This window comes from Ambystoma mexicanum, chromosome 1p (assembly GCF_040938575.1).
Source record: "Ambystoma mexicanum isolate Mex_15411 chromosome 1p, UKY_AmexF1_1, whole genome shotgun sequence".
Lineage (NCBI taxonomy): Eukaryota > Metazoa > Chordata > Amphibia > Caudata > Ambystomatidae > Ambystoma > Ambystoma mexicanum.
The window spans coordinates 1,093,298,785-1,093,314,571 of NC_090921.1; the positions used below are offsets into that span (position 1 = coordinate 1,093,298,785).

At 49.2% G+C, this 15,787-nt stretch overlaps 1 protein-coding gene across 1 annotated transcript in view; it reads right to left on the bottom strand.

Annotated features, from left to right (window-relative positions):
* The window catches only part of LOC138448413 (SLAM family member 8-like), a 110,067-nt gene that overhangs the window by 79,534 nt on the left and 14,746 nt on the right, over positions 1-15,787 (bottom strand). The window contains exon 2 of the mRNA XM_069604689.1: positions 1,990-2,316. Within this exon, the coding sequence (XP_069460790.1) occupies positions 1,990-2,316 (327 nt within the window). The remainder of the gene's footprint in view (positions 1-1,989; positions 2,317-15,787) is intronic.

The following is a 15,787-nucleotide window of genomic DNA, read 5'->3' on the forward strand; positions in this document are numbered from 1 at the left end:
GATCGAGGATAACCTGGAGTTCTGACCGTATCCAGTGAAAATATCCCTACAAAAAGACAGTCATTACAAAAAGTCACCCGGAAAAGCCTGTGGTGAAAGGCTGTTTCGTTTTGCATTGTCCAATAAGTTCAAGGGGAGCAGGGGTTGCGTGGCTGTGTCCCCCCGCTTCACTTGAATGTACAATGGGTTCGGGGGCTGCGGGTGTCTCCCCCACTTCCATTATGGAAGGCGGGGCAAAATTCAAAACATACAAAACATATCAGCCTTTCACCACAGTCTTTTCCCAACAACATTTTGTTATGTTGGGGACATTTTAACATGGCAGGAAGGGGAGGAAGGATAGCTCAGGGGCAATACATTTGTGTTGGAAGGAAGACTAGGCAACACAACACTGGTTTGAATCCCAATCCTGCACTTATAAACCTCTCACTGGAATTAAGTGCATTATAAAAGAACAATTATAATTATGGAACCGTTCTGACCATGTTAGAGCTGTGATGTATGTTACAATGACAGATCTGCAGCATCAGTGCTGATAGGAACCAAGTCCTTAATGAAAGGGGGTCATAGGCACAGCTGAAAGAGGTGGGAGAAGGAGGAAAACAGCACAGATGAAGTCAAGAAAGTGAGGTGGGAAAAAATAGCAGGTCGGCAGGACCTTTTTTATCCTTTGGAGCCAGGGAGGCGGGGGCACGAGCCACACAAGAAAGTAACAGAAGGATTCGTATTTGTTGGTGATAATGGGGTTTGTGAGTGTAAAAGGTGGGCAGGGTGTCAGAGCAGCAACTTTTTTTGAACCCCCAGTTATTTCTAATTCGCATGGTTCTCTCTCATGCCTCTACTCTACAACCCTTGGCATTTGGATCCATGAGCACGTCATACATAGTTGGTGAGAAAGGGAAAAAGGAGGGACATACCACACAAATGTGTAGCTGTGAAACCATGGACAATTGTTTGGATTTCATCTCAGGGTTTTGATTGACACCGTAGGCTACTTTAGCCATGCTCTCGTTGTCTATCAGATGCCACTTTAAGCCCCCCAGTAGAAGACATCCCTGTTGTTCACAGTTACCCAACTATACATTGGGGCCTCATTACGGGTCCGGCAGTAACCCTGCCAGTGATAACGGCAGGTTGCTGCCGGACCTGAAAAAAATTACCAGCGCCTGACTTCCCCATAACACCGGGGGATTACAACCCTAGCGTTCCGGGAAGTCAGGCGCTGATAATTTGTAAGTCCCCATTCCCATATGGGAATGGGGACCACAGAAGCACTGGCACCTTTGTTAACGGTACCGCTGCTTCTGTGATGGCTTGCCTACCATGGCCACTGTGCCCGGCAGGGTCAGCCCTGTCGGACCCAGCAGCTCCGTCAGGCAAACCCTTAGTGTGCCGGTCCTGAAACAACGGTGCCGGTAGGCGTACCGGCACTGTTGTTTCCAGACCGACACACTTGTAATGAGGCCCATTGTCATATTTTTCCTTTTGCAACGCAGGTCGGAATAATCCTAGATATAGTATTTTTGCTATTTTTAAGACAATGCCCACCTTCAAATTAAAGAGTACAAATATTATTTCCTAAGACGGTTCACCAATATGGTGGAAGTAGAGGGTGTGGTCTACGTCACACCTGCAACCATAGGCAGTTTGAATAGGGTACACCCGAAGAAAATTGCTATGCCTGCATTGTACCGTGCACAAGAGCCGCCAGTCATTTCAAGTGTCTCCTGGAAGCCCATTTGTACTGGTCAGTAGGCAACAGTAGTATGCAGATTAAAAATGGGATACTACTCTGTTAAACTTAACATCGCACCGCTCTTTGCTCTCCTGCAAGTTACTTCATCTTCTATACAAGCAACTTTTAACACTTTTGTAATTCGTTAAACTTCTACGTTGTTTTTTGCTAGAAAACCCAGTAACAGTTGAATGCACTGCAAGAGTAATTCTGGCACCATGTTCACACGTTTAGCGCCACGTTAGAACACTTACCATAGACAGCCAGAGAAACTGTGCGAGTCTCAATGTGTCCCTCGGTGTCCACTAGCTGTGCCTGGAAGGTTCCACTGTCTCCCAGTTCCACCGTGGCGACTTCCAAGGTGAAGTTAGGCGAGAGTCGAGCCCTTCCAAAGAAGGGCGACTGGTATATTGTTGCTGGCGATCCCTTGAAGAACATGGCAATCAGAATCTCTGTAGAAGATATGTGCCTCCAGATGACTCCATTGATGTCAGAGTCCATGGGCACGCGGGGTGAGAGAGAGACGCTCTCGCCCACTGCACTGTCCAGGTGGAGAGAGCCACGGGCAGCTGGCAGCCAAGCTAACAGAAGGAACATATGTGGCTTTCATTAGAACATGCTTTCAATAATAGACATGCACGTGTTGCTTTGCAGATAGTAATTGCAAGTTCTCAGATAACTTGCTAATTAACCATATTGTTATTTGGCATCTATATAGCACTCTATATATCCATCATTGGTATGACCTCAAAGCGCTTGTGGGTTGAACGCCCTTGAGGACCGTAGTCCAGGTCACTCGAGAGAGTAGGGTAGTATAGAGTGCTTGGGTGCACCTAGTGTGAATTGTCAGATGGAAGCTGCATCCTAACATTAGGTGCGGTGGTAGTGAGAGATCAGTTGAATGCGTGCAGTCAGGTGATTGGTTTCCGAGACTGCATTCTGGCGGCATTAGGCCTTTGTAGGACGTATATTGTGTGCAGCTAGGCCCATTATTTCGTGGTGTATAGCTGCGTTCTAGTAGAATATTGACGTGTTCATGGAGTAATGTTCGTATGTGAGCCACTAGGCTGAAATTGATCGAGGGGTATAGTTGCGGTCTATTGTGTGTTGGTGAAAAGTAGAGAGTGAGCACAGCGGTGGGAGAGGTGAGTGTCTGGAGTGGTGGATATATTCTTATGAGCCAGCTGTTCCAGGATTACATAGAAAGCGATATCACTTTAATGATCCTTCTAATGCACCACTTCGGATATTTCGTGTAACTTTTTAATGCCAGAAGGACAACCATATATAATTAATAGTTAAAAAGTCAGAATGCCACCTGGGTTTAAGCACAGTTATTTGTATGTATTTCAATAGTGCTTAAATTATGAAAATTCATCACAAAGTAACAACTATCTTGAATACAATCGTTTCAGGTGTGTGTTAAACATACACTAAATTAACCAGCAAGATGTTATATGATAGGTCATTTATAACGTGCTTAATACCCCGAGATTTCTAAGTGCAGAGCCGGGGATCGAACCTGTGTTGCTCCATGTCGTCTTGCTTCCAAGGCAAGAACGTTGCCCCTGAGCTGTCCTCCCAAGACACTTGTTAATCTTCTTATGTTATTGTGACATATTTTTCATGCTTCTCTTTTGATCGTCGCCACCTTCCTGTAATCCCGTTATCTGGTGAAGCAGTTTTACCCCATTTGTCCTTGGGTGAATATAGGCCTCAAGAAAAAGGTGAGTCTTAATAACGGACTCAAAGGCAACATCATATTCTGAGGTTTTCCGTGTACCTCCTGCTTGAGATAGCACTAGGTAGTTGTAGTAAATGAGGAATGGTTCTGGGAGGAACCCACTCTGGTTGGTGTCAGTTCCTACCATTTTTCCGGAGGTGCACAGCAGGTGTGCAAAGAGGGCATGCCAGCCAGTGGCATTTCTGAAATACAGAGTTGATGATGTTGGGACTAACATTGTTCAAATGGACTTTGTGTGGGTCACACGTCAGTGTGACTGGAACGTCTTCAGTGAATTCTCATTTTGGCCTTTTGCGGGGGGAGAAAACGGTGAATGTTGCATGTGGCAACCAGCACTGACAGTGTGGACGATATACAGTCTTTATAACGAAAATGTAATAAAGAATGAATATATAATGAAAATTATATAATGAAAATGACAATGTATGTGGGGGTGGGGTGAAGGGTAAAATCTTGTGGGGAAATGGTTTGGGGGGGTTTGGTGACGGGACCCCCCCATACCCCCACTCCCCCAAACCCACTGAAAAAAGAAAAGAAATGTTGCTATGTTTTGTCGTTATATAATTTTTGTTATATGTGCATTTGTTATAAAACGATTCGTTATAAAGACATGTAACCAGTGTGGACACCAACATGTTTGAATGGACTCAACCCTGTGATTGGGATTTTTTCCCCTTGCTCTCAGCCCAATTCCCCATAAATGTGAAGGACCCGTTTCATTTACTTGTAGATATTTGGATAAAGTCTCCTGACTGGTAGATTCAGTGTATTGGCCCTGCTAAGGAGCATGCAAGTCTTTCAATACCTCCCGATGGCATTGCAAGGTGCTTTGGAAGACTGCAGTTCCTACCCACCAGAGTCCAAGATTGGTTCTCATCTCATTTGTCTTTGCAGGATAAGCAGGCTGAACTCTCAACTGCTGCATAGATGGCAGGAGTGTTGCTAGGTCTGGAAAAGATCTGGGGCTACGCTAATATGAGACTGTCTGGACTCTGGGCTAGCTAGCCTTTTTGGTTGTACCCCCGGTACTTCTATCTGGGGCTACAACCAAAAGACTCGGGGCTAGAGCCTCCTCAGCTCCCCTCCCCCAGCAACGCCTCTGATTGATGGGGCTCTCAATGCTAAGAGTAAAGGATGCAAATTAACTGCTGGTTGGGAGAACAAGTGAGAGCCACAATGTCCCACAGCTGATAAGAGTCCTACAGCATCAAAGCCAAACCGGGGTGAGCATGCAAGGACACAAGGGCACAGTGCCCTCTGAGCTCCGGAAATCCAACAAACTGTGTCTTAGGTGGTACAACATGCCCTTCGTCCACACAGTACAAAGAGTTGCCTCCATACATGCTCACCCACATCGGATGCTCTCTGTTCCTCTCCTGGTATTGCGATCGCAGGAGCCATGCCACTGCTGGACCTCACGGTGTAAGCTAAACCACAGAACTGTTATGCATAGCTTTCTGTCCTCTCACCTACTCTGCCATCTACACTGACCTTCTCAACAACAGCCTCAATATCAAACTTCTGCAAGAAAGCCCAATGCTATTTGAACCCCAGAAACCTGTTAAATAATACTGCCAGTCACTAAACCTAAAGAGCTGGGAATATTCCATACCATGGCTGAAAGCAACTAAAGAAACCCAGGGTTGGCTTGTCCATAAGGGGTGACAGAGGACCGATCTGCCCGTTCCCATTATGGATTAGCCATAGCCTGCCCAGGGAAAGCACTCCCAAGTGCCCCTGGGCCGTACTTTCCCATTGCCAGTTTAAGTTCCCCAGCAAGCATTCTCAATTTGATGCAAGGCTGAGGTTGTTTTGCTTTCCCACCCTTGCACGGCCCATTGGGGATGCATGATGGGGAACTGCAGGCCTAAATGTGCCTAGAAGACACATCCCAAGCCTCCTTGCACATTTAGGCTTCCCTGCACAGTGTTTCAAAGGCAATCTGGCTTCCCTGCACATGCTCTCAGGAACCAGGAAGCTCTCTGCTTCCCAGTTCTTGTTAATTCTGCGGGCCTTTCGTGGAAGACGTCATCTGGTTTAGGGTTGCAGGCAAGGAACATCTCGAAACATTTGTCTATATGTATGTGTGTATGCTTGAATGGACACATTAATAGATGTATGAATGCTTGTGCGAATGAAAGAAATTAATTAATTAATGTCTATGAATGCATTTGTGTGTGCCGGGGAGAGGGCCTTTTGCTTATTGTGCACAGGGAAGGGGAGGCTGCAGGGATGGGGAGTGGAGGTTGGAGGGGATATGACAGGATATCAGATGGCATGTTTTTATGGCCATCAAGAGTAAAGCAAACATAAGTGTTATTACGTGGCAAGACTGGCCCACGTTGGTTGGGCCAGTCTCTATATATTTCGATACGGTGGCATGCATGTTTTAATGCAACAACAAACAGCGAAACCTGTTGACCACACAATTAACGTCTTCATCACCAATTTTTAAAGTATTTTTATTGAGATTTTCAAACGAAAATTACAAATTAAATAGTCATATTATAAATCACATTTGTCAGTGGAAAAAGGGGAGGGGGAGATGGGGAAGGAAAGGGGAAACTTACCACAAATAACATAGCTTAAACAAACAACTAAGGTCATCACAGTCTCATGTCTGTTTTTGGAGCTAGTCTGACTGAGAGTGGCGCAGATACATAGACCAGTTCGGAGAGGTGTCGGGCCTCCCGGGCAGTGTATATCAGGGTCTCATGAGATTTAATGCCAAACCTGTGTCCAGGGTTTGTAGGGGAATTGGCTGTCATTCACGGGCGCCTGTCATCGGACGGGTGAAACATGTCCCATATCAAAGATTTCCAGGCTTCATAGGTCATGACCGGGCCTTCCCTCATCTCAATTATCCCTTCCCCCCATAATATGGTTTCCGCTTCTGTCCAGTGTTCCAGATCCTTAAGCCATTTGGGATAGCGTGGGCTGGACAAAGTTTTCCAAGTCTTAGCGATTGCTCTTTTGGCCAGTATACAGGCCATGTCTATGAATTTGACGATGTGTCTAAACTTGATTATCCTCGGGTAGGATCCCAGCAGACATTCCTTCGGTGTCCACCCGTAGGTGGTCAAGCCTGCTCCTCTACACACTTGTTCGATTCTGGCCCAAAGGTGCTGTATCTTTGGGCAGCTCCAGAACATATGAACCATTCCTGCGTCTTCTGAGTTGCATCGGGGGCAAAGTGGGAGCAGGGGTCTGCTGAATTTGGTGATTCTACTGTGGGTCATATATGTTTTGTGGAGGACGTTTAGTTGGATTAATCTGAATCTCGCATTTCTTGATACTTCTCTGGGAAATTGTAGGATTCTCCCCCATTCCTGTTCTGTAAGGCTTATCCCCAGGTCTGTTTCCCAAGAATTCTTTAGGGTGTCGCTCCTGGGGTTACGTCTGTCTGTGAGGAGGGCATATATCCCAGAGGTGGGCTTCCAGCTATCTCCAAGGTTATGTAATATGGTCAGGGTCGGGTTCGCTTCCGGTTCCTTCAGCCATTCGGTCCATTTTAGTTTTGCCACTTCTCTGATTTTCCAGTAACTGAGGTATTGACCTTTGGGGAGTCCTTCATTGGTTTCTAGGGAGTCAAGCTCGCGGAAGGTGTTTTCATCGTACATATCCCCCCAGGTGTAGATGCCGTGCCTTTCCCACAGCCTCGTGAGAGCTAGTTCATCTTTTTTGGAGCAGATGTCAGCGGTCATTGGCGTTTCTGGGGAGTATGGATTTTCTGTCCTCCGCAGCTTCAGTGCTCTGTCCCATATCTTACGACCCAGTTGAACAAGCAGGGGAGCTTTCACTGAGTGCTTCCATCGGACCCAAAGGATCTCCTTCAGTCGGACCTGGGCTATTAGCTGGGTTAGGAGGTCGGTCTCTGAGGTGGGATCGTCTGCTAGCCATTTGGCCAGGAAGGTAAGTTGGGCAGCCAAGAAGTACCTTTCAAAATCCAGAAGCTGAACACCACCTACTTTATATGGTAACGTTAATGTATCTGGGGTAGCTTGTGTCTGGAGCTTCCCCACACCAGATCCTTCATCAGAGAGCCCAGAAGTCGGAAAAAGGAGGCCGGGATGTAGTAGTGAATGTTTTTGAAGAAGTACAGGAAGCGCGGTAGAACTATCATTTTAGAGATGGCCACTTGGCCCATCATTGACAGTGGGAGCCTGGTCCAGAACTTTGTGGACTTTCTGAGCCTTTTACTGCCACCAGGGTGTTGCCTCCGTGTGTCTGTTCGGGGGTATGCCAAATGTTGATACCCAGGTATCAAAATGTGTGTGGTTAACAGCTTATTCCGACTTCTGGGAGTGCTGTATTCATGGACCCAACCAGTCCCGCTAGGGGAAACATGCAAGACTTCTCCGGGTTCAACGATATCCCTGATACTCTTGCGAAGTTTTGTAGTACCTTCAGGATTGTAGGTATGTTAAGGTGGGGGTCCCTTAGGTAGAGTAAGACATCATCCGACTATAGCGAGATCACGTGGTATATGCCTCCAATTTTTATACCTGCATCAAAAAATTGCTTTCTGATATATATTGCCAGTGGTTCCAGCCCAAGGATATAAAACATCAGAGAAAGGGGACATCCCTGCCTGGTGCCTCTCTGTATGTCACATGACGCCGACACCATCCTCCCGGTCTTAACCCTGGCCACCGGTGCCTTGTAGAGGATCTCAACCCTACGGATGAAGTATTTGTCCAGGCCAAATTGTTTCAGGTTAGCCTGGAGCCACTCCCAGTAAATGGAGTTGAACGCCTTAATGGCATCCAGGGAGACTACTGTGTAGGGTTCCTGCGAGCCTGTAGTTTGTGCTATAATATGCTGCAGTCTGCGTAAATTTGCTGTAGTGCTGTGCCCCGGGGCAAACCCATTTTGATCACTGAGTACTAAGGTCCCAATAACTCTTGATGGTCTGATGGCCAGTGTGGTCGTAAGAATTTTTATATCATAGTTAAGGATGGCTATTGGCCTGTAGGAACCACACTTGGATGTCGGTTTCCTGGGTTTGGGTATGGGGATCACCAAGGTCTCATTCATTCTGCCTGGTAATTTCTCAGTCTCGAAGGCTTCCTTGTAGTCCTCATGTAGAGTTGGAGCTAACTCGGCTGTGTATGATTTGTAGAACTCTGGGGGTAGCCCATCGCTCCCAGGGGTTTTACAGGTAGACAGAGATTTGATAGCCTCCTGAATGTCCTCGACTGTTAGCTCTTGGTTTAATGTGTCTCGCTGGGCTTCCTCCAATGTGGGGAGGCCTATTTCTTCCAGCGTTTCGTAGCTATTGACCTGGGGTACGATGGAGTCATGGCTGTGTAGATGGGAATAGAAGCTTCTAAATGACTCATTAATCCCTGTTTGCGTTGTATGTACGGTGCTTTGATTTCGAGGATTGGGAGTTCTGGGTTCTCTTTTTTACAAAGCCACGAAAGTAGCCTGCCTAGCTTATCCCCCTCCGACTGAGCCCTGATGGTTTTTGCGATGTAGTCGAATTTCGCCAATCTAGCCCAGGCTTCTTGACATTCTTTTCTTGTAGTGGACATTTCTGCTTCGAGTTCCTTAGACCTAGTGGTCATGGCCTCCAGTCGTTTGATTTTCTCCTCACAGCTTTCCAGTTCTTTCTTAAGTGTTTTCCAGATCCCGCCGTCCCCGGCTATGACCTCTCCTCTCACTACCACCTTCAGGGCTTCCCAGATGGTGCTCCATCTGTCCACACTTCCTACGTTGTTGTCCATGTATTCCGTTATCTTGTCGCGGGGCCCCTTCGTGAATGCCGCGTCGGTCAGGGCAGCCGCTGGCATCCGCCACATCGGTATGGGTTGTCTAGGACCCCTTGGTTTCCATGCCATAAGGAGCAGAGAGTGGTCAGATATGGTTCTGCCGAGATAGGAGGCAGAGTCTATTTGGTGGAGGTGCACTTTGTCTATTAGTAGGTAGTGTATACAAGTGTATACCTCGTGTGGGGTTGAGTAATATGAAAATTCCCTACCTCAGGGTGCAAATCCCTCCACACTTCCGACAGGTCCAGGTCTTGTATGACTTTACGTAAGTTGGAGGAAGGTTGATTGGTCGGTTGCGTCGGAGGGATGGATCAGTCAAGGGTAGGATCTTGAAGGCAGTTGAAGTCGCCGCCCAATATGAAAAAGCTTTCTCTATAAGGAGCTAGCTTCCGTTGTGGTTTGGCTAGGTAGCCGCAGTGCCGCAGTTGGGGAGGTATGCATTGATTAGGCAAACTTCACATTGTTCGAAACTTCCTCGAAGTATGAGGTATCTGCCACCGGGGTCCACCTCTTTAGACAAGAGTCTGAAGGGTACAGTCCTGCTTATCCATGTGTGCACTCATCGAGCGTACTTGGAGTAAGTTGCTCCGAAGCCTTGTCCCCCCCCCACCAGCTCGGAATCCGAGAGTCTATTTCGGCGACAAGGTGCGTTTCTTGAAGCATCGCGATAGAGATGTGTTTTCTTCTCAGGAAGGATTTTATCCTGTTCCTTCGCATGTAGGTGCCAATCCCTCTGACATTCCATGTCAACACCCTAATATCAGCCATCATATTTATAGGATTGGCCCTTTGGCCTTTTGTAATGCGCCTTCCGACTCTGTAATCTGATCATGTTGAGGACTGTGGGACCTTTCAACCAAAAACAAAAAAAAGTAAAACAAGCCAAACTTGTCCAACTGGACCAACTGCGCCCATCAGTAGGCCAGATTCTGCGTTGTTCGGGTGCCCCTGCTCTGTCAGGGCCCTTCCAGGTCATCGTGAGCGGATGTAATGCATCAACAACATGTTGATGCGGATTCATTCGTGGAGGGGTGCTGTGGGTCGTTTAGGTGGGCAGGCTCCTTCCTGCCTTTATTGTGCATTCAGTGGTTTGGTCTATGCCTTTTATTTGTCGTCAGGTAATCCTGCCTTGTGGGTTTGGGGCGGAGGTCATGGTGCCGCCTCCGCCCCATCCGCCAAGTTGTTATGTTCAAGCCACATGGTTGCCGCCGGCGATTCCAGGAAAATTGCTCTGCCTTTATATATTATCTTAAGCCTCGAGGGATACATCAGCATGTACTTAATGTTCAGCTGGCGTAGTCTGGCCTTGATTGGGATGAAAGAGTTCCTCGCCCTTTGTACTAGGGGTGTGTAGTCCGGGTAGATGGCAATCCTGGCGTTGCCTCTGTTGATTTCCCCCCCTCACGCGAGAAATGTAGAACCGCCGCCCTGTCTTGGAATCTAAGGATTCTGACTATCATTGCACGTGGATGGGAGCCAGGCGGTGGTTTCTTCTGTAAGGATCTATGTGCTTGCTCGACCGCGAAGCCTTGCGAGAGGCGGGCGGCGCCTATTTCTTGTTGTCTCTTTGAAGTTGGTAGGGTTGGGGCCCTCCATTCCTTTGGGAATTTCGGGTAGGTGCACATTATTTCATCTGGAACGCCCTTCGGCGTCTTCGGCCCTCTCTCTAGGAACTTGTTACGTTCCTCGAGTTCTTGACTCTACCTTGCATGTCTTTAAGGATCTTCATTGATTCCTTTTGCACAGTCTCCATGGTGGTCACGCGGTCTGAAAGGTTGCGCAGATCTTGGCGCATCAGCATCATGTCTGCCTTAACCTCCCCAATTTTTTTGTCTATAAAGGAGAGCAGCCTGTTGATGGCCTCTAGTATCTGATTGTCCTTATCATTCTCGCTGGATGTTGTGGGTCCCGTGCTGGGCCTCTTGGCCTGCTGGTCCGGTTCTTTGGGCTTACCCGCACTGAATGACTCCATGGTGTTTTTGGTTTTGCCTTTGGAATTTGGCATGGCTGTTTGTGGTGTGCAGGCCCGCCTGGAGGATGAAGCAGTGCCGGGTGTTCCCTAGGATTTGATCAGGGGTCCGGGTGCCAAACACGGGTCACAGACAGTCGCTCTAGGGTAACCCCCTGTGTGCGCCGGGGGAGTGAGACCCGATGATTGTAAAGTACGGAGCGGGGGGGCAGCCGGCGAGCCGTGGCACTCGCCGGACCCCGATCCTCAGCTGTATCACAGCTCCCTATTCCTCTGATTGTTGTCGCAGCGGCCCCGTCCTCAGTCTCTCCACTACAGGAGGGTGTGTGCCGTTGTATGTGGTTGTGATCTCAGATGTGGCGGGTCCAAGGGTGCCCCTGGGGTCACTATTGAGTGCTGGTGGTTCAAGGGCTTGTGGGCAGGCCTGTCTTGGTGGGGGTTAGGAATTGTTTATGCCCACAAGATTATCACCGGGCTGCGATGGGAAGATCCAGTTCCCTGATGTTGTTTGGCAGCTCTTATGCGATGAAAGAAGGCAAGAGTGGGATCTCCCCTGGGAGGCCTGGGTCTGTGGTCTATTTCTTTCGCTTTTGGGCGCTCTGGTGGGGGCCCCCTGTAAGGCCCTGAGAATAGTACGTGACAGGATGCTGGTCTTTTCCCCCTCGGGCCTGGATGATTGTGGAATTTGGGGCGGGGGGCTTCCAGCACGTGGAACAGCTATTAACAAAGTTCTGCGTTATCTTTATTGTGAATGTTCCAATGTGGCAACTCTGGCTTGGTGGTGCTGCGTAGGGGGCAATAGCTGTTGCGTAGGTGCATGGGCGCCCGTAAAACAGGCCTTGAAACCCCTTGGAGTCGTCGCTGAAGGCCAGGGTCTGGGGTGCCCGGGTTCGATGGTATCTCGCACTGCAGCGTTTGTGCGGGAATCAGGGTTGCATGGCCCCGTCTGCAAGATACTGGATAGTGTTCAGTAGGTCAGGAGCTTTGGGGTACTTTGTGATCGCTGGTGGTCAGTGTTTGTGGGTCACAGTGCTACTTGATGGCACTGGGATGGTGGATGGAGCTCCTCATCTGTATGTACTCCAATGGGGGTCTTCTCCTGGGTGCCGGATGCTATGCAAGGCAGGGCACGGGCCTCACCTCGCCCCTCTCTCCAGGGATAGTCTCTCCCTGCCCGTGTACGCATGCTGCCCCTCACGGTGACGACCCCCTAAGTCCTGAGGGTTCCCCGGTCCCTGCTGTATTGATCCACAGGTGGGGGCTGCCTGGTTTCCAGGCGGGTGGTGTAGCCGTGCGCCGGGGTGATCCGGCGGCCTCCCATGCACCCTCTGTCCACAGAGGACGGCCCCCCTCTCAGACCGTAGGAGCGGGATGTCCGCTCTGTGTTGGTGCGTCCTCCAGGTCCAGCTGGAGTGCTGGGCGTTCGCCTGTGTCTCGCAGGTCCCATGGGAGGGCCGCCAGGGGCTTAAGTCTATGGGGCGGGCACCTGGAGTTTTGGTGTATCCACTGTCCTCGCTCCTCTCGCGGGGGGGCACAGGAGGTTCCAAGCCCGCCGGTCCGCTCCCCTCCGCACGCAGCCTGACACCCACCCAGTGTGCACAGCTGGCAAGGGGGAATCGAGCTGTGCACTTCAGGGGGAGGGGGGCACAGGGTCTCCGCTGGTTCCTCACACCACCAGACGCGCGACGCCCGGCACCGGCCGAGGCCACGTGGGTGCTGCCTCACGGCGGTGGGGGTGCCAAGAAGGCGCCAAGTGGAGGGCGCCGAGGGCCTGGGCAGTGTCCCATGCCACAAGCCTCAAGACAGAGCTTCACTCTGCGTACAGCCCCTCCTCGTCGGGGCTACAGCGCTGCCACGGCTGCCATCTTTGGTCCCCGGCGGGTCCGATTTCAAAGGCTTTGTTTATGTGGATGCCGGCACCGATTACATTGGACTTGGTGTCAGGAGGTGCAGGATCGGTTACTGCAGGATAGCAGACACTTAACCGAATTGGCGTGGATCTGGCCTCGTTATCCGAAGGATCTATGGCAGGATCGGGCAGGAGCTCAAGGGAGATGCGTCCTCACTCCATGCTTCCAAGCCATGCCCGACCTACGTCTTCATCACCAAAGACCTACACTGAAGCGCACACAGGGGACACAAGACCATAATACTTCTATACTTGGATTCAATCCAGAAACAAACTAAAATGGCACGGTCCCTAAAAGAAGAACTCAACTCTCCCTGGGGAAAGAAATAACCCTAGGGAGTGGTGTTGTGCCGCCTAACTAACAGGGATAGCAGGAGTGAAATACATCCCTCCATTAAACTCAGGACTGAATCAGATGAGCCTAATTCATGAGTGTTATCCGGAGTACTGTCTCCAAATTCACCCACAGTGCTCGTCTCCTCTAGCGTAGACCCCCACAGTAGCAGCAAGCAAAAACATGTTTAACATAAGCAGCAAAAATGGCAAAAGGATGAAAACACAAAATGAAAAATTAAAATCAGAGGGCTATTTGTCGCTGGGCCAACATGCCAGATATTTTGGGGAGACAGGGAGGATTTTAGGTGCTTTATTTTACACATCCCTCGAGTTCGCATGGGTGTATTATGTCCTAGACTCATACATCAATTTCTGTAAGACCATCAGTGACAATGCCCATAAAACCAAAAAGAACTTTATATGGAATCCCTATTGCATTAGTCAAAAGGATATCCGGGGTACGGGTCGACCGGTATCAGTGAATTCAGAGTGCGTCACCTTCCTCAGAGCCAACAAAATACGTATTCCATTAGTTTAGGGGTCATCTCTCCTGTCCTCAACCAAAATGTAGAGGTGGCCACTGTACAACCTAAACGGGAAACAGTGAACTAAACTGAATGACTTCAAAACATTACTTCTATAAATGACACAGGCCTCTGCCCCATAGATGCTCCACCCACCTCTGTCAGATCATCCCATTGTCAATCTGCACAGCGTACAATGCTCCAGCCAAAGGCCCACGGAGCAAGTCCAATACTTTGCTGGCGTCTGTAAGAAAAATCATTGACAACATTAAGTGACCCACGCTGAATAATAGTCCCCAGATGTCGTGCCAGCCATGTTCCAACTCTCAAAAACCTCCCTTACTTGTATGAGATAACTTCATACCGAGAGGAGCCGAAGTCAAAAACAAACGTGTGGCAGCAGCACAGACCCCCTTTCCCATTCAATAGAAATGCAGCGCTCGTCCTGCATAGAAGTACTGCATTAGCGCGCGAGAAGGTCCTGTGACCCTCGGACTCACTGCTCCAAAGCTCAATGTAGCTACAAGACAGTGGCCATCTTGAGATGGATAAACAAGAACCCTTGTGAATATTTATTGTAGATACCACTGCCCAAGTCTGGACTTGCGGAGTCCCGAAATGCACAATCTCAGTCCAACTGCTAATTCAGCCAAAGGCTCATACTCACACAGTAGTGCAGCCATGTTAGCAGCAACTCTTATTCCTATAACACACACCAATCTCAATGCTTGTGCAACCATCCTCACAGCAGCTTGTTAATGTTGCACCCCAGCGAGGTTTAACTGACTCTGAAGCGATGTTGCAATCGTATCACCAAAGCTACCCTTCAGTTATGTTTATGACCAAGTGGATAAGGGGGTGACCGGGGGGAACGTGAATCGTTTCCCCCCAGTGTGATTTTTGGCGCTGCACAGGCCAGCAAGCTGGCCCATGTCTAGAACGCCCTAGGGGTATTTAAGGGGGCGGGGAAGGTACTGGAGCAGGCGGCGGTTAGGACATGCGTTTGTCATCAGTCCAGGTTGCCTGCTATTGAGCCTTCCCTGCGTCAGGGCCGGTTAGTTGTGTGGCGGAGGTGAGGAGTTTAGTTTTAGAAGGGTTTAGCGGGACGGGCAGGTAGTTAGTTAGTTATAAAAAAAAGTAAAAAAAATATTAAAATAGAATATTTTGTTTGTTTGTATAGTCGAGGGTACCGTACATAAGGTACCCCCCTTACCGCTTCTGGTCTCAACCACGTTGGGTTTCTTCGGTCGGGCAGCGGGTGGCCAGATCTGGGGTTTGTTTTGTCGTGTTAGGGCTGCGTTCTCCCAGGGGCGTGCGTCGGTTCCCCATTTGTTCAGCATGCTTCCTCTGGGTGTGCGAGCTGGGTGGACGAGGGCTTTAGCGGCAGCAGGAGTATCGGTTTGCATCGCGCGGGCCCCGCTGCCTGTCTCCAGGCATCCGCACTGTGTGGGGGCAGGACTATTTTGTTAAAGGGCCCGCGTCTGTATCGCAGTGCCTGTCCAGGGAACGGCAGCCTGCATTAAGGGTCACGGCAGTGCGTGCTTTCAGTGCGCTGCCAGGGGGGCAGCAGTGTTTCTTGTTAAGGTGTTGTGGGGAACAGGGGCACCCCTGTGTTTTAGGTCTCAGAATTACAGATTTTGTGGGGGTAGTTCGTGCTAAGGGGCAATTTGTTTTTTGGGAAATTTCCAGTTAGGTGTGGTTATATAAAAAAAAAGGGTAATACTTTATTATAATATTAGGAATATATAAGTTTATATATATTCCCCAGTAGATTTTTGATTATCTTTTTTGTATCT